Raw genomic sequence first — 18930 nt, 5'->3', positions numbered from 1 at the left:
AATAAATATCAGCTTCAAAAAAAGCATACGGTAATGAATGGAACCAGTGCCCAGGAATGTGTAAGCACCTTCAGTTGTTTACCTGCTCACAAGCTGACTCAGCTTTCGTTTGTTAGCCTGGAGGAGGTTAAAGAAGCAACTCCACAGCAGATGAAAGAGGAGAAAAGAGGAGGGGAAGAGAGAGAAAGACGAAGCTAATGACGGTTGTAAGAGCATGATAAACAGGAAGGAAAGACATGACAAACTGAAGAATGTAGTCCAACCATCTGCTGGAGTGAGTTTGAGCTTGTGGCTTTAGGGATGGAAATCCCAGTCTGCTGGTTGGTCCACCACTTTGGTCAAGACTGAGATACCTCGACAAGCAAGTGGATTGCTCTGATGCTTTGTACAGATTGTTCATGATTCCCCAGAAGATGAAAATAATTGACTTTGGTGATCCCCTGAATTTCCCTCCAGAACCACCACAAGGTTCACATTTGTGTGTTTGAGTGATTGTCATGACCCTCGATACAGATGTTCATACTCCATTTAATTTCTCCAACAGTTTGGTTCATAACCAAATATCTGCAAAACTACCTCAGATCAACATCAGCTGTACTGTAGTACTAATTAGCAAATGTTGGCATGCTAACACGCTACACCAAGACTGTGAGGAGTAAACATTATACCTGCTATCAGCATTTTAGCATCGTTGTTCTGAGCATGAATATGCTGGTGTTAGCATTTAGCTCACAGCACCACTGTGCTTGAGTACAGCCACATAGATCCAATAGAATGGCCATGGATTCAATGTTTTAAGATGACAACATGAGCAAAGAAAGAAGGCAATAAAGACTGGACAGAAACAGGAAAGGAGGCAAAAGATCATGAAAAAAGGGGAAATAATAGCAGAAAAGAAGAAATAATAAATGAGGAAAGGAAGAGATTTTGTAATGAAGTCTCTTTTCTTTGATGTATTGAGACATCGTTAAATTTGGTCCCAGTTGGAGAAGAAGCCCTTAGTGGTTTGAGTGGTGCTCAGAATACATAAACTGGTACTAATTACTGGTTTACGCACATACATCACACACACACACACACACACACACACACACACACACACACACACACACACACACACACACACACACACACACACACACAAAATGAAGACACAGTTGTAAAAGCTGTAAAAGTTCTCTGAATTTTGTGACTTTTTGTGCTCATGGCATGAAGTCTGACAGCTGCTTCCATCTGGAATGGCTTAGAAGGTGTGTGTGTGTGTGTGTGTGTGTGTGTGTGTGTGTGTGTGTGTGTGTGTGTCTATAGGTACTGTATATGTTCTCTGTGTTTGAAGTGGCAGGTGTGTCTTGGATGTCTTATGTCAGTGTTATTAGGTGTTTCCTCTGTGCATTGCTCACAAGGCTCGCAGAAGGTTAGGGGTGTGTGTGTGTGTGTGTGTGTGTGTGTGTGTGTGTGTGTGTGTGTGTGTGTGTGTGTGTGTGCGTGTGTGTGTGTGTGTTTGCTACTGTACTGTCCATAGTGGAGAGGAGGAGTCACAGTGCATTATTAGACAGATCTTAAAACAGGATTTGTGTAACTCTACCTGGCTATTGCAAAGGAGTCATAAAGAGCGTGTGTGTTTGTGTGTGTAATTATGTGAGTGACAGATAGAGATGTTTGCCTGCTTTTGTTAAAATACGCAGAAATCTCTCTGCATTCCTTCACGTTTTTCTGTTTCTGAGTGTTTCTGTGTCAAATCCGATGGATTACTGCTGTCTGTGTCCGTTAAACATAACTGAGTTTGACGAAAAGCGGTAGAGGTTGAAAGGTTAAAGAAGTTTTGTGTGTGTGTGTGTGTGTGTGTGTGTGTGTGTGTGTGTGTGTGTGTGCGTGTGTGTGTGTGTGTGTGTCTGTGTGTGTGTGTGTGTGTCTGTGTGTGTGTGTGTGTGTGTGTTTGGTGATAGAGCGAAACACATACATACTGTATGAGACAGGAACAGAAAGACAAATTAAGGAAAGACGATGACATTGAAGGTTTCAGTTGGAATCAGTCTAACAAAAAAACATGTCCTCTGTCCTCTGTCCTCTGTGCACTGTAGCTACATGACTGTCCTCATGCACACACTTTAAACTGAGTTAACCAAAGATAAAGCAGGGCGATGCCCTTTATCTCTTAAATGAAAGCCTCTGTCTCCACAGGCTTCTGCTGACAAGTGTCATACCACCTTAAACATGTTTTTACTGATAGCGTTTCCTCCCAGAGTCACCACCTCATGACCTTCACTGTCATTAATTACATCTCAGACAAATAAACAGCAGGCTGAGCGGAGGCACTCGGTGACTTCATCCAAGCATGCAGCATCTTGCTCTGGCTGTTAACACATTGTTCTGCTCCATCTGCATCTCCTGCTTACAATTGGATTGATTACCTAATGAGCTACTTACTCCCTCCATGTCTGATGGTCTAAGATGGTGACACTGAGCACAAGCTAAACTTTCTGAGGGAGCAGGGATCAGGGATAGAAGCTTTGCCATTCTGAGTGTGTGGACAGTTCGGCTTTGAGAAAACGAGTGTGGCATCGTGCATTCAACTCAGAATTCTGCACATCTCTGTGTGAACTCCAAAAATCGATTTGTGTGCTCAGTTCAGCGCTTTGTTCTCTCATGACAAGCTTGAAGGTTTCAGTCATCTGGCCTCTTTGATGCTTTGGCTTTATCAGTGGAGCTGTGATCAGTTTCACTTTGTTTCTAGTGTTTGGCATTTTGTGTCTGAGTGCAGGAAAAGTAAGGGAGTGTCCTGTTAAGAAAACAGTCAGGATTTAGCTTTACGTTGTTGCACAAGCAAGAAGTCTGAAGACGGTTTGGCTTTCTACCCTCTGTTTTACCAGCTGTAAATGTTGGTTTCTTTTTTCAGAACAATATGAATAAAAATGAAATGTGCACGTCCTGTAAGCAGTCTCATTCTCAGTGTTGACCTTTGCATTTATAAACCATGTTTATATTTCAAGATAATAAACTGTAAATGTCTTAAGTCTGAAAGCATACTTTGCTGTTTACACTGCAGTATAATACAGAATAAACAGTAATACAACTGGGCTCCAGGTTTTTGTGTCTTATTAAATAGAAAAAGATGCTAAAGAGGCCAAAGACACAGACACCAAGTTTGGTTGTCTCTGTCCTTCTGCGACTCGTTTCCTTGCCAACATGGTGGTGAATGTTGGTTGCAGCTCTTATGCCTGCGAGGAAGTCAAGTAGGTGACTGTGGTTTTCTATCCTAAAGTTAATATTTGATTGGTTACATGTTGGGAGGAGTTGGTAGATATTTTGGAAAAATCATCTCACACACTTTGGCATGAGTTCTTTGCCATGACTGAATGTTTTCAGCGCCGTCTGGAAATCACTCAGGGTTAACTTGGAAAGTGAGTTTCTTTGAGGATCAAACAACTGCTGAGACCAAAGACTTGGAGAGGCCAGTTCATCCAGCGGTCCGGCTTTGAACTGCTTTTATGATGTTTGTGTGTGTCTGTGACTGTGTTTGTGTATGAGGTCCTGTTCACCGTAGTCTTGTACATGTGCATATTTGTGTGTGTGTACATGAATGTGTCGGTCCTCATATCCTGTTAGTATTACAGAATCTGACTCTCTCTCCACTGAACATTGGCTGTTTACACTGGAAACTGCTCTCCATGTCCAAACTTGCCTCTCCCTGCCCGGGTCAGTCATCATAGAACATGTTTGGCTGCTGGAGCCCTTTGCTGTTAGCTCCACGTTAGCTCAACCACTATGCTCCATGGACATTGTTCATAAAAAGCCTACAACCACAAAAGTGAATTCCTATCATGCAAAATTCTCTAAGCAGCAGCAGCAGCAGCAGCAGCTCATTGTTGGCCTAAAATTCCACCATTCCCCCTGAGCCATGCAACGAAACGAAGCTTTCTTGAGCATAAAGCTAATGCTAGCTTGCTGATGACGCTGATTCTGGGCATGCAGAGCCGAATTGGTCTTTTAGAATTAAAACAAAAACAAAAAATACATTGGCATGTAGCAAACTGTAAGAGGAGAAAATAAAACTTTACTGGTTAGTTATTATTTCTGACCTGGCACATCAATAATAATGTCATCTTTTCCTATGAGTCCCAGCAATTCATCAGTGCACTATTTTGACAAACCCCTTCGAATTCCCTAAAGCATCAGCAAAGTGCATTCGACAATGTGCCAAAGAGGCTGAAAGTCCAGGACTCTCAGTCCACCCAGGACAAACTTGGGCAAGCATCAGCATGAGAAACATTTTCCTGGTCCTTGAGCAAATTTTTTTGAATGCATCTACATGTAGCATATTTAAACATTAATGTATCATTGCCAAATTGCGATCGTGTGTTTTACTTACTGCAAAGGAATCCGACCATAATTAAAATGATTTGTAGCCTGTGGTACTCTGACTGCTCATATTTCTCACAATAGGCCACATTTTGGCATAAACCCTGTTTGTTTTTGTCATGAAGAAGATGATGAAGAAGAAGATTTGTCTCCACTTGCAGGAGCCGCCTTCTCTGCTCCAAGTTTTTCTCTTTTATTTGACGTTTGTTGGAAGAGTTTGCAGATTTGTCATCCAGGCAGTCGGATGTCAAATTAACTTTTAATTAATCCAGTCAAGTGGATTTGGCTGGTTGTTTCACACATTCACCTGTTGTTGAACTTTGAAATCCTTGGCTTTGGTTGGAAGCACAATGCCCTCCTGTTACATCCTACAAAATCACCATATTCCCTGTGAAATTACTTTTAGTATTGCATACTTTAAAGGCTGGGACACACTGCCAGAGGTCTTGGCAATGTTCTTGTTTATGTTAATGATACATATGTCTCCGAGCAAAAGTAGTAATAATCTGATGTTTAAAATGCTATACATGCTTTTTTTTAGCCCCCAAGGCACAAAACTGTGGTTCCTGTGGGCACATTCAAAGCTTGAACTGTGTCAATGAGCAACTTGCCATTGCTGGGAAATATTACTTGTGGTCAGCTATCCTCCCCTTGATAATCAAAGGTTAATAAATGAACATTGCGAGCTTTTGTTTCCACCAAATAGCCCTGTCCTTGGCTATTTATGCAGTGATTAAGTGTCTCCATTTTCAAACCTGGCTAGATGTTAAGACAACTCCCTGAAATCTCCCAGTGAGAGGAACCCGATTTAGGACTCAAACCACTTCATATTCTGTTAAGCGCCACTCCCATTATTGCCACTTAATCTCAGCATAGGACCACACAGATACGTAAAACCCCAAATCCCAGGGTGGGAAAGCAGAGACATATTTGCTCTTTTCAACATGTCATTCCAGTATTTGCTCTCTTCAGCCACACAGATCTCTATGATGACTCCCTGAGTAGTAGAATGGAAACATAGGAGAGACAGCTTTCTATTCATTCTCCAATCGGTAGTCTCTCCTAGACCTCGTATATCTTCTGTAAAGAACAGACACGTAGTGTGAAGGCCAGTCTTTAATGTTTTTCCCTCCACAAGACGGTTCCAGTAGGCTGGATATACTTTTAACACTGGTTTGGAATGAGTAAAGCAACAGAAATATACCAGAACATATGAAACCCAGATGCTCCTTCTTTGTATCATTTAATAATTAGCAACAAATTTAGATTTACTGAAAGCCTTTTTAATACAAATGTGTTTCTGTTTAGTTTATTGCTGCTCTGGTTTTGTTTGGGGACAGACATGAGCCAGCGGGAAGGGCAATATGATGATGTAAACTATGTCTCGTACTGCAGAGACATGGTTTACATCAGGCACTCGAGGAAGTGATCAACAATGATTGAGCATCTGACTGTGACTTGGAGAGGGACGCGGGCCACACGCAAATGCAAAATGACAGATTTATTAGACTTATTCACACAACACGTGCACATGTAAAAACACAAAAAGGCCAACGCACATGCACACACTCATGTGTCGAAAACAGGAAAGGACATTCAGCCCCAACACGCACATACAAGGTAATGAAATGCGCACCAATCCGCTTGGACCACATTCAACTCATCTCACCTGCATGCACGTTTTGAACAGAGACGCACCAGATGCTCATTGTGCACCTATGAGTTTGACCTTGTTAACTTCAGAGAATGGCGATCCCCTTCCTTCTCAGCTGACACCCGCTTTGTCAACTGCTGTTGTTGCAGACAGGAAGAAGGAAGTATTCATGCCCCCTGCTTCCTCTGGACCTCTGTGTAGTACAGAAATGTCTCCATACTCACTTCCTCAGCCATTTCTTTTGTTCTCACTCTGAGGTGTGTTTGAGTGTACATGTCTGGCCTTTTAACCTTGTCTCCTTGAATTTCTTTTTCAATCTTTGTTTCCATTTCAGCTGAGTATCATAAGGAGTTTATCAGTGTCTAATGAAGTAGTACTGTAGTTGTTTATTTCTGCCTTTCCTTTACAAGTCAGTCAAAGTCAGTCACAGTCATTGTTAGTGTCTTCATGTCCCTTATGACATAAAAAACACATTTCACATCATCATCACATTTTCATTTTGGTACCCAGCCATTTCAGATGTTTTACAAATACTGATAAAGTTCCTTTGACCTGGATGTGATGAAACTTGCTCTACAGCATCGGCATGTCGTGTTGGCTGAAATCCAAAAATCAGAGATACGAGTTATAGGCGGGACAGTGAAGTGATCACATTTCATCCAATAAAACTCTTTCCTTGGCCTTAAACATGTGGATAAAGAATAAGTCTTGTTCAGAAATCAATTTGGAACCCTGAAAACCAACTTTCCTGCCTTTGCATGACAGTCACTGTTGCAGTGTGTGATTTGATTTATTTAAGGGCCCTTCCCTGGTGTGTGTGTGTGTGTGTGTGTGTGTGTGTGTGTGTGTGTGTGTGTGTGTGTGTGTGTGTGTGTGTGTGTGTGTGTGCATGTGCGCGCGTGTGTGTATACAGTATGTATACAGTGTAGTAGAGTATGTAACATGCATTTAAGAGTGAAACATCCTGCTATACCATGATAATGTAACAATATTTATGTTAAATAGAAAGTTATCCATGGTTCTTTATCTGTATGATCAACACCCAACTAGAGAACATAAAGCACTGAATGGACACCATAAGTTCACTGTGGCAGTATTTGAGTGTTCAAACGGACATCAGAAAACATTTGATGCAACACATGTTACATTTACACCTTTTCATGTATTTCTTTGAGAGACATGGTTTTAATCTGCCTGTATACATCTGTGTTTTGCAGACCGAGTGTGCCAACTTTGTTCGCCTCCTGCAGCCCTACAACCGCACCCACCTCCTGGCCTGTGGCACCGGTGCCTTCCAGCCTATGTGTGCCTTCATCAGTGTGGGCCACAGAGGAGAGGTGAGCTGGGGTGAAGATGGGCAGTGTGTGTGTGTGTGTGTGTGTGGGGGGGGGGGGGGGGGGGGGGGGGGGTGCTGGGGAGAACTGTGGGGGCCCACAGACTACCTTGGGAGGGGTGGGTGTCTCTGCACATCAGTCATACAGAAAAACACTCACATACTCTGACAGACAAATACACATACATACCCACACACATAGACAAAGACACACACATAACTCTTTTGCATTGACAACTATATGTGAAAAATAACAAGGCGTCTTGGAGGAAAACTCTGTGATATACCGCTGTCACAGTTGTGTAAGACCTGTATTTTATTGTATGGTTGCTGCACTGAGTCTCTATTTCCTAAAGGAAAGGTTTGAAAATTGTAAATTCTATTCGTTTTTATGCACTGTGCAGCCATTAAGAAGCCTGTTCATTTCGGACTTTGCGGTTTACTTTGATGGCCACTCACTAGAAGTTGAATTTTCCTACTGACTCACTTCTCGGCATGCATCCTTACTTCTTAGCATCCTTAGCATCTCACACAGATGCACAAGGTTCCCCTTTAACGTCTCTGTGAGATGTGTCACTGTTGTGAAACTGTCAAAATCTGATGAGGTTTTAGCTCTAAAACAGCTTGGTTATGTTTAAGAAATGCTTGTTAACGTTTGGTTTTACTTTTGGTCTCTTATGGGACATGAACCCTTACCCTGCGGGTCGGCTGGATTTGTGACATCACAGGATCACATAAGATCGCGCGACGTGAGAAACCATCCTGCCAGGCTGCAAATTATGAGTTTTCCAAACCACAGACATTTTGGCCTTAACCAGTGTACCTATGTTTAGGTATGATGACAGCGAGAGAAGAACTTCCTTCAGAAACAGCAGATGTTAGAATAGATGCTGCTATAGCTTCAGCTATATCAGAAATGGAGTTTATTTCTTCAGTGAATGAAAAGCAAAGAACACACTGAAGGCTTTTCTCCATGGAAAAGATGTTTTCACTCTTGTCCTGACTGGCTTTGGCAGGATTTTCACTGTGCTACTGCGTCATGTGTTTTGTAGATCTGATTGGTTGATAGATGGTGATAGACAGATGGTTCATCCAATCGCCTGCCAAGTATTTTATGAAACTGCCTGTCCTTTTCTAAACAGTTTCCATGGATGACTTCCCAGATGGTTCTGTGTAATGACCTTATCTGTATGGGCAGAATGGCTCAGAGAGAAACTCAGAAATATAATACTGATATATTATTGGTGAACAAAAAGCTGCATACTTACACATCCAGGAGACAGAGAAACATGATCATCCACCTGATGACAGTCAGTCCTCTCATTTTAGCTCTGGTTTGGCCTCCACCAACTCCTAAGACAAAACTGCTTGGCTCTTTAGCAGCTTAATGCTCCATATGTTCCACAGCTACTCGCTAACTTTGTCTCTCTGGCTTTTAGTGTTGGGTACATAAGGTGCACGGTCAAATTGTGTTTATGGGAAGCAGCTGCCTATATGGATTTATGGTGTATTGGGGGATTGGTAAAAGCTGACAGAAAGGACGACACAACAAATGTGCATACCATGAAACACAAACAATGGGCTAAAAGAGTCTAAAAACTAAGTTTGGTGAGCATGTCTGCATTGTTATTGGAGCAGAGGCTACATCATTATGCATATGAAGCGGTGTACATATGAGATGATAAGGAATCAATGGACGGCCTCTAAGGAGTCCTGCGGAGGAAACCAGCCTAATGGAACAAATACAGTTGGTGCCAAGATCTTTTTTAGAAAAACACAGTTCAGACTGGCTCTGCTCTGTGCTCAGATTCCCGGGGTTCAACGTTAAGCCTCAGCAGGCAGCTCTGCCATGAGTCCTTCTGTGGAGGTACTCAGCCGCAGCTCTGGGCCCTCTATACATCTTTTCAACCGCACAGGCTGGCGCTTTACACAGCCACTCAGCTCAGTGGGACCCTCTGCAGAGTCTCGCGCTTGGAGCAATTTGAAAGACAAGAATCAATGAATGGAGCTATTAAGACAAACTCGTAGTTCACTGTTTCATGGCGGTCCTCCAGATGGCAGCCCAGTATGCTGCCCTGCCTTTCCCAGCAGGAGGGGGTCAAACTGGCATGCGGAGAGAGGAAAGCTGAGTGTTGGCAATGAGCTAAGGGAGAGAAAGGACACAGAGGAGTGGGAGAGTGCCAAGTTTGTGTGTGAATGTGTATGTGATGGATTGTCTGTGCATATAAAGTACAGAAAGTGCACTGCAGAATTTTTCTTCTTGTTTTTTTTTCTTGTGGATTTAGGTGCTCGTCACACTGTGTGTGTTCTCCTTGAAGCCATTTTCTGCCTACCGCTCAATCCATCATCTTCAGTGTGGTCTTTTGAGTCTGGGCTTTATGGCACATCATGAAAAACACCCAATGTCTATCTCTGCTCGTACTGAACCACTTTGACCCAGTAACAATATACAGTGGTCTGCATGGTTGAGAACAAGGAGAGCAATAACAAAGATACAACAATAAGTCAGCAGACTCATTGAAGGGGGGACTGAGCCGCCCTATGAAAAATGGGTCACCTCTTTGAGTCCTCAGATTTGGGAACACAGGAGTTGCTCTCCAGGAACATTTGAGCAAAGCACTTGCTTGCAGCCAATCAACCCTATTTGAAATGTCTGCAGGTACAGGACAGACAGACTAGAATGAGATGCACAGTTTGAAGCAGCCCATAATATTCAGAAATAAAGGAGTCTTAGTCATGAGGTTTTATGGTTTATGATGGTGAAGGTAGTGCAGCATCTGTGTGTGTCCAGGTGTGTATGACAGGTTGTGTCAGCTGTATGTGTGTCAAAACTCTGACACTCTCAGCTGTCCTGACTGATGAAGATGCCAGTTGTCCTCATGCTTATGTCTGTTTGTCCCACCATCATTCAGACCACAAATGCGTCCTTTCAGCGTGTCAGAGTGTCTTTCTGAATGGATGACACCACAGGGAGCCTGTCCATTTATTTAACCAATCGTTAACTGGTGGAGAACACACACCAGTGTGTTTATCTGACCTCTCATGGGGACGGAGGCCGCAAGGCCTTGGACTGGACTCTGGGTGGGATGACCTTTGACCCTCAAGGTGTTTCATCTCAGTTAGGGGCAGACATACATGTACTCCTTCCGTCTCTCTCATGCCATCTTTCTCTCTCTGTCTTGGTCCCGTTAGTCAAACAGACGTTGCACTAAAACTTCTGAATGTAGCGAGAATTACAGTCTGAATTCGCCTCATGTCACCTCAGCCGTGTTGATGTGAAGAAATTCTCTCTCTGACTGCCAAACAATGTTTTGACAATGTATTAGTATTAGACAAGTTGTTATTGTTCTCTAGTGAAGGCTAATCCTTCCCATATTTAATGCTTTAATCCAAAGATGAAAACAAAGAAGTGCATTTAGCAACACTCTGTACATCAAGCAGCTGATGTACGCTCATATTTCTGGGAGGTCATAGAGAGCAGAGATTTTTCAGAACAGTTTGTTGAGCAGTAAGATTTAATTTCATCTAGTTTACACTACGTCATAGTTTATTGAACAAATGTGTTGCCGATTGTTTGTTGCCAAAAAGCTTTTTTCTGACTTTCATGTGTGAAAACAATGTTTGGATTAATTCTCAGTACACAGTGTTCATTTTAGTTCCTAAAACATATGAATCTGTAATCTGCCTCTTGAGTCTGTGTGTTTCTGTCTCATTCCTTCTTTCTCACCCACACACTCACACACTCACACACTCACACTCACACACGCACACTGACTGGAGTCCCCATGGTGAGTGACAGAGCTCCCTAAAGCAGTGTCATAGATGTGAAAATAAACCACCACATTACAGTGATGACATACAGAGAATCAGACCCCACACACACACAAGCACACACACACACACACACACACACACACACACACACACACACACACACACTCACACACACACAATCAAGCAAAACAAATGACACAAACTTGAACATATAAATATGCAGAGATACAGACAGAAACACACACAAACATGACGAAAGGCATGCACATTCGAACATAAATATAAATATATTGAAACAAATGTGCAGAACACACACACACACACACACACATACATACATTCATGTGCACTTAACCACAGCTGACAGATTGAACACACATATAACCTCCTCAGCAGAGCCATGCTGTAGACTGAAGCCGTTCACGCGCTCCATTTTTCAGTAAAAGCCTACTTTTACTTCACAGTTCCGCTTTGTGACACTTATAAAAAAAACTTGCTGAGTAACTCACTTCCTCTCAACATGATGGCAGACCTTAATGAAAACCTTTGCAAGAGCTACACATTGGACATTTTTCAAGCCCAGTGGGGAAAAAGCTCCTCAGTAAGGCCAATAGCATTAATGTGGATAAAAAGTGGACTAAAAAGATTGAAAGCATAATAAAAATTTAATTGCATATGAATCACCCTTTTTTTTCCCCACGCATATTGCCTTTGGATCAAAGCCCGACAAAAATGGAGATGAATGAAGTCTCTTGTTCTACTGCTTCTGTCTTAACTGTCAGCTTTGCTCCTTTTCTAGCCCTTTACATGGCATTACATATCATTTTTTACTGTGCTGTAATTATTAGCATAACTCTTAATCAGCTCTGCCCTGTCTCTCCCCGTCTCTCCCTCTGTCTCTACTTTATCTCTGTCTTCTACTGTCTTTCAAGATCGATGGAATTAGAGAGTGAGCTTCCCATGCTTTCACTACAGTGAGAGTTGAATAGCGAGAGAGGGAGCCCACCCGTTATTTGACTGGACAGTGAGCAAAAGGCCAAGTACAACAGCATTTCAGATGAGGTCTGTTGGTTGGCCAAGTTGCCCTTAAGATGCTTGAAGTGAGTCCAAACTGTAGACTTTTAGACATTCAACATTTTTTTTTTAAATCAGACTACTAGGCTAAATGTGTAGTTAAGTTTTATCCAGTGTTAAACTGTGAATAATAAAGCATGGAAAATTAAAAAAAAAATGGCCATTTGAGGACTCAGCGATAAGACCTGGGACCTTTGACACATGTCAAATTCAAAAGGGCAAGCCTGGTTCATTGTTGCATGATTTTATACACACATACCACTACTTCATCAAAACGTTAACAGTGAGGGAGGACAGGAGGGGAGGAAGATGGAGAAACAGATGAGAGCCTGGAAGGAACTGGGAGTACAAAAGCTGCATGTCTGCTTTGTTCAACTCAGTAGGAGAAAGGAAGATCGATAGGACAGGGAGAGCAGCAGCAGCCAAGACGCTGTTTTGGGACTGGGTAGTATGATGTGATTAAGACTGAAGGTCGAACTTTTTCTCCTTTCTGTCACTCCTACACACACTGTATTCTTTGTTTCTTGGACTGATGAGGGCCAAATGGCCTCGCAAAGACAGAGACACAATTCAGTTCTGCCACCTCAGTCAAAATAACAACCCACGTGAGATGTTACATGTAATTTAATCTCATCTTAATGACATGTAACTGAGTAGAAGCATCACTTTAACGTGTCACAATCTGTCGCACTGGCATTAAAGTTAATTCTTGGTTTCCCTCAGCCTGAAACTTAATTCTCTGATTCTGAGGAACTGATGCTAAAAACATTCATTACCGTTTGGTAGCTGTTTACTGTTTCACGGTGAGTTGTTCTTTTATAAAGAGACTATATAACTTTACAGAACAGTGACCACTGTGGCCAAAAAATAACAATTACCGGATGATGAAGTAAAAGCATAAAGTAACCAGCATGAGCTAACATTATCAACAAAAAATGTGCCAACATAAGCCAGCGGTCATACCAGACCAAATAAGGCTGTAACAGGAAAAACCTGAGTGTATTAAATTGAGAAAGGGTGTGTTTTATTGCTAATAAATAAGCATTTTCTCTTTTAACATTTACATAGTCTCTCTTTAAGTCAGCTGATTTAGAGTCAAGATTCATGCAACTATGCATGAATGTGTTTCAGTAGTTGCTAATCTCAATGGTTTTGTAGTGGGGTCCTGATGTATTTTGCTCTGCATGGCTGAGTACAAAGTGGTCTGGATGTCTTTCTCTGTATCACAGCACTAGTGTGTGTTTGTCTTGGCCGAGTTTGGCCAAAGGGACTCTGACAGTCTAATCAGCTGCACAGGCAGCCACACCATTCCTCTGGATCATAATGAGATAACACAGACATACACACACACACACACACACACACACACACACACACACACACACACACACACACACACACACACGCACACACACACGCACACACACACGCACGCACGCACGCACGCACGCACGCACGCACACACACAATCCTCTACTGCACAAGTGAGCAGTAACAAACAGAAAAAACATACAGACACTCACATTGGTATAAAGGACTGGAAGAAATAAAGTGTTTGTGTTTCCTTATGTAGGGAAAGACAAGACTCAGAGCATTTGCTGAATATCAGTCATCATCTCAGATTTACAGTGTGTGTATAAGCAATGTGCACGCTGGTGAGATGCACATGTTCACTCCTGTTCACACCTGTGAAACTCATTCAAACCTCTTCACATTCAAAAAGCTACATGTGGGTCATATAAGAAATGAACTGTCTCTCCTAATATCTGGAGACCTGTCGGATATGCCAGTGCATATATTATCTTTCGTTGTGTTTCTGACAGGAACAATTTGCTGTGTCCATGTTTCTCAGCACGTATTAATGTACGAGTGAGTATGTGTTGGTACACGTACAAATGTGCATGTGTGTGTATTGTCCACTGTTTCTTACGCTATTTTTGTCCCAGTGACTTCAATGTCATCAGCTCCCATGTGATCTCCATTCAGTCGAAGACTCACCCTCCCAGTAACAATACTCCATTGTCTATTAGAGGAACAGAGACTCATGCACACACTGAGTTCACTGCAAGGACATCTAAATCAGTAATATGGACTTGAATCAAACACAAGGTTTTACTGTAGGTCCTGTCGCCTGCCATTCCCCTTTTATCCTGGAAAGTCGCATTGATCTCAGTCCACTGATGTCGTTGAAGTGGGAGTAGAAAGGTTAAAAACAAAAGGCCCTTTGTCCACAGTGACCCTGTTTTGACCTGACAAATCACACAATCCAAGGATGTAGCCAGTGTTCGCCAGATGAATTTGTCTGACTGGTGAATGATGAAGAAAGTACCAGTCTGTTATTTTAATTCTTTCCTTACTTCCTTGCTGCTGGATTTGATGTAGAATGACAATCCTTAAAATGCTTTTTTTAACTTTTAATTTTGGCAGCATTTTCACTGCTAAAAGTACAACCCAGATGCCAAAAACGCTGAGCCTTCGTGTAAAACATGAATAAAAAAAGAGTATGATAATCATTTTTGAGATATACTCAAGAGTACAAAGACATATTTAATGTTTGACCTCTTCAGCTTCATTGATTTTTGTTAACATCTGCTTGTTCTGAATTTGATGCAGCAACACATTTCAAAAAATGTTGGGACAGGAGCAACTAAAGACTGGGAAAGTTGTGGAATGCTCCAAAAACACCTGTTTGGATCATTCCACAGGTAAACAGGTTCATTGGTAACAGGTGATATTATCACAAACAGAGTTTTGCCCTCCTGTCCTGAGCCAGGACTTCATATCTTCATGTGGTGCACATTTTGTGCAAATCTTTTTCTGTTTGGATTTTAAGTGTAGTTTTTATTTGATAACAGTGTGATGTACTTTATTTGCTTTGTTACCCTGCTGGCTCCTCAATTTAGAGTCCAGCTTTCAGGGTCGATCTGCACTGGGAAACGGGTGGGAAACTTGTCTGAACTCTGGCAACTATACTGATCCTGCATTTCCTCGTTTCTCAGACAGCGTCTGTAGTTCTCAGACAGATGCAGAGTTCAGTGGGAGGACAAATAAATCCGAAACACAGGCTGAAACTGAAAACAGGTCCTGTCCCACTTCTTTGTGCAGAAAACATGACAGAAAATCAGAAGAATGGCCTTTCAGTCGCTGAAATTAACCCCTTATAAAAGCTCTTGGTTGGCCCATTCTGCAGCTAAACCTGTTGAACTTGAGATAATTAATCTCAGGTGCTCCAGTGGGCAGACCCAGTTCATGGAGTAGAAGAGATTTTCCACGTAGAGGGATTAATCAACAGTTGCTCATTGAAATCCATAGTCTGATGCACCTGAAGCAAGTTAATATTTCTGATGTTTGTTGTGGAGAAGAGACAAACATCTCTCTCACAGACCACCTGCTGGAATTAATAACCTAAAACTCTCCTTATGTCCTTTTCTCTCACAGCACGTCTTCTCGATGGACCCTACAAATGTGGAGAATGGACGAGGGAAGGTTCCACATGACCCCAGCTTCCCCTTTGCTAGCACCTTCAGTGGTATGTCTCATGTTGTTTTGATTGTATTTCTCAAATGATTTATGGGGCTGATATGGCCTGAGGACCACCTGGCTTAGATCAATAACATTTTAGTGGAAGTTCTCTGGTAGCTGAATGGTAACAGTGCATGTCACATAACTGCAGTGTTCATCATAACCCCCCCACCCGCCCACCCCCCCCCCCACACACACAGGAGCTGTGCTGACTAGGTGAAATAGTTGTGGGTGTTTCTCTCTGAATGTCATTAGGTTTTTAGTTTCTGAAATAATGCTGATTCATAGCAGTGACCCGACAATCCTTGGAGCTAATGAAGGTGGAGGTGTGCGTGTGTGCGTGTGTGCGTGTGTGCGTGTGTGTGTCTGTGTATGCTTCCCACTATCCCACCTTCCCCTCTCTGCAGCTGGGTGCTTTCAGCATCAGAATTTATCCCACAGTGCTTCGTATCTGGCAGGAAAACGATAAATTACAGCCAGATCAGAGCTCAGGGAAGATATACAGTGGACACACAGACACAGGACTATACACACAAGCAGATGAGGAGGGCCATCAGGGCTGCAGAGGCCCTGATGGGTTGTTCACCAGCAACACTTTAAATGTCACTTTCAACATAGAGACAGTGGAAAACACAGACTCAGCTGATCTATTGGCTTCCTCGAGGTCAGCAGGGTTGTGTAAGATGACCAACAGCTGCAGTTTAAGCTCCTGTTACACAACGGCCTGAGTCTCACTGACTACCACATTCAAGGTTCCTGTTCTGTCTCTGACCGTGACCGCTGACCTCTCCATGGATTCTCTCATCAGGGATCAATGATGCTCACAAAGTAAAAGGGCTCTGATTGACCTCTATTTTAAATAATGGAAGAAATAACAAAACAACAGAGAATAGACAAGATACAACACATGATGAAAAAATAAATTGAGTGTGTAAGAGATGCCAAGAATGACAGCAAAAGATGATGACAGTCGCAATCATCAGCTATCGACCCAAAAATGTTTTCCTCGCTTTAATTTCAGGATCAAAACACACAAAGCTCAACATGCCATCACCAGTTACTGTATCTGCGAGTGTCTGCTCATGTTTGAATGAAACATGGAGTGAATATGATTTGAATTGACTGAATGTGCGTTTGTGTGGTCAAGCAGGATGTGCGTGTGTTCGTTTCTAATGCAGCCAAATAAAATAAGAACTAATTTAAACTCATGAGAGTTGCTGAAACAGTCTGTGACCAGATTCCACGTGTGCATTGGTCACCATGCTTGGATATATTAATAACAGTTGTGTTATCTAAAAGTTGTCGCAGTGTTTTCCGTCCTGAGCTCTTTCCAGGCTCGCTGAGCTTTCTGTCTTCACTAGTGACAGATAACCTGGACTGCTAAAGAATTTTCCAGGGTTCATGGACTATACGAGCTGCAGCAAATATTTTATTTCTATTTGCAAGAAAATAAATTTTCCGACTTGTTGAAATTTAAAGTGAGTCCATGCCTATGGTCTGAGTCTCAGTGGAGGATGTGCTGTATGAAGTGTGTTTGAGTTTGGGTTTTAGATTACTCTCCCAACGTGTTCTTGATTGGATTTGTTCGATTTCTTCTTTCCTTCACTTTCTCTGCCTCACTTGCCTGAACCACAACATTTTTCTCTGTCACCCATGATTTCCTTATTGTTCTTCCCTACCAACCGTTTTTATTTTCCCTAACCCCTTTTTCCCTTATTGCTGCTGTTATATTCTTGTAACCTTTTCATTCAATCCCTTCCACTTTTTTCGCTCTAACCCTCCTCTCTCTCCACTGTCTGACATTCTTCTCCTCTCTTACGTCTCTCCTCTAAACTTTTTCTCTCTCCCACCGCCTCGCTGCCTCTCTGTAGGTGGGGAGTTGTATACAGGACTGACGGCAGATTTCCTGGGTAGAGACTCTGTGATCTTCAGGAGTATGGGCGGTCGCTCCACCATGAGGACAGAGACTGACCAGAAACTGCTCCATGGTAATGTTTCGCTGTTTTATGAGCCTGTTATTGTACATTCAGTCAAAAGTGAAAAGAATAGCTGCATTCAAACCTCCATCAATTTTTGAACTCATGATCTGGCCAAACACTGGTATGATCATAAACTTCCTATGCGCCATGGGGTCAACGTTTGCATGAAAAACCTTCTTGACTGAGTTAAATTTCCCCTTTTTTTTAATGCTGAGAGTAGAGATGATTATTGCCATGCTTACATGTTTATCCTCATCAGTGCAGATTAAGCAGCATCATACAGGAAGTGAGGGCACCATGCTGTTTTAGAGCCAGAGGGCAACAGAGTCTGTCAGAAATATGTTGAATTTTAGATGCACTCTCAGTAAGAAGGGCTCTGCTCTTACATCATTTTGATGGTGTGTTGTCTGATAAGTTTGCATCCACATCTCTCCACCTTTACATCTTCCTCTGCAGACCCTAAGTTCATCGCGGCCCATCTCATCCCAGACAACGACGACAGAGACAATGACAAAGTGTATTTCTTCTTCACTGAGAAGGCCACAGATGCAGGGGACAGGGAGGGGGCCATACACACACGTATCGGACGAGTGTGTGCGGTGAGATGCTTTATAAACTGTTTGTGTGTAGGCATTTGTGATACAGTGTGTGATGAAATTTCTATCAAGGCTGCACCAGGCGACTTTGCAAAGCACTGGCTTATGTAACTGAGGTCATGAGATGTCTATCACTGTGTCTTCAATGAGTCCTTTCCAGCGGAGGTGAATTTTGGTGGTGCTCAAACAATTGAAAAATTGACATCTGAAATGAAGTCCAGAAACAATGTCCCACTTACTACAGGAAAATCCAAAGACACTAGTGAGATACAGATGCACAGATGCAACTGAGAGATTTTCTGTTGGCAGGTGGAGATGAGCAAAGCCAGATGGTCAGATGAGCTGCACAATGTGCTTCCTCATGGCCATATAAATATCCAGTGCCTGGAATGAGACATCTGCAGGGGTGTTTCACTCGAGGAAGAGGTTGTGGAGTCGTGTTCTGGGGGAGTCCGCAAGTCCTTTTGGGCTTTCTTGTGTTCTGGAGGATCCGTTATAGCTCTCAAATTTTGAGTCTACGCCAGGTTTTTTGGTCTGATGTATATATTCACACTCCCACTGGAAAAAGATTATTAAGAGAAGACAAATACGGAGAAAAAGCAAGCAAGAAAGAGGGCTCCTTTTCTACATGGTCACAAA

The 18930-nt window shown here is 42.4% G+C and overlaps 1 protein-coding gene across 1 annotated transcript in view; it reads left to right on the top strand.

Annotated features, from left to right (window-relative positions):
- The window catches only part of sema3bl (sema domain, immunoglobulin domain (Ig), short basic domain, secreted, (semaphorin) 3bl), a 62020-nt gene that overhangs the window by 27726 nt on the left and 15364 nt on the right, over positions 1-18930 (top strand). The window contains exons 4-7 of the mRNA XM_070968272.1: positions 7231-7350; positions 15633-15723; positions 17588-17704; positions 18152-18294. Of these exons, the coding sequence (XP_070824373.1) occupies positions 7231-7350; positions 15633-15723; positions 17588-17704; positions 18152-18294 (471 nt within the window). The remainder of the gene's footprint in view (positions 1-7230; positions 7351-15632; positions 15724-17587; positions 17705-18151; positions 18295-18930) is intronic.

The sequence above is a fragment of the Chaetodon trifascialis genome, chromosome 8 (assembly GCF_039877785.1).
Source record: "Chaetodon trifascialis isolate fChaTrf1 chromosome 8, fChaTrf1.hap1, whole genome shotgun sequence".
Classification (NCBI taxonomy): domain Eukaryota; kingdom Metazoa; phylum Chordata; class Actinopteri; order Chaetodontiformes; family Chaetodontidae; genus Chaetodon; species Chaetodon trifascialis.
This window is presented reverse-complemented; position numbering and strand designations above follow the sequence as displayed.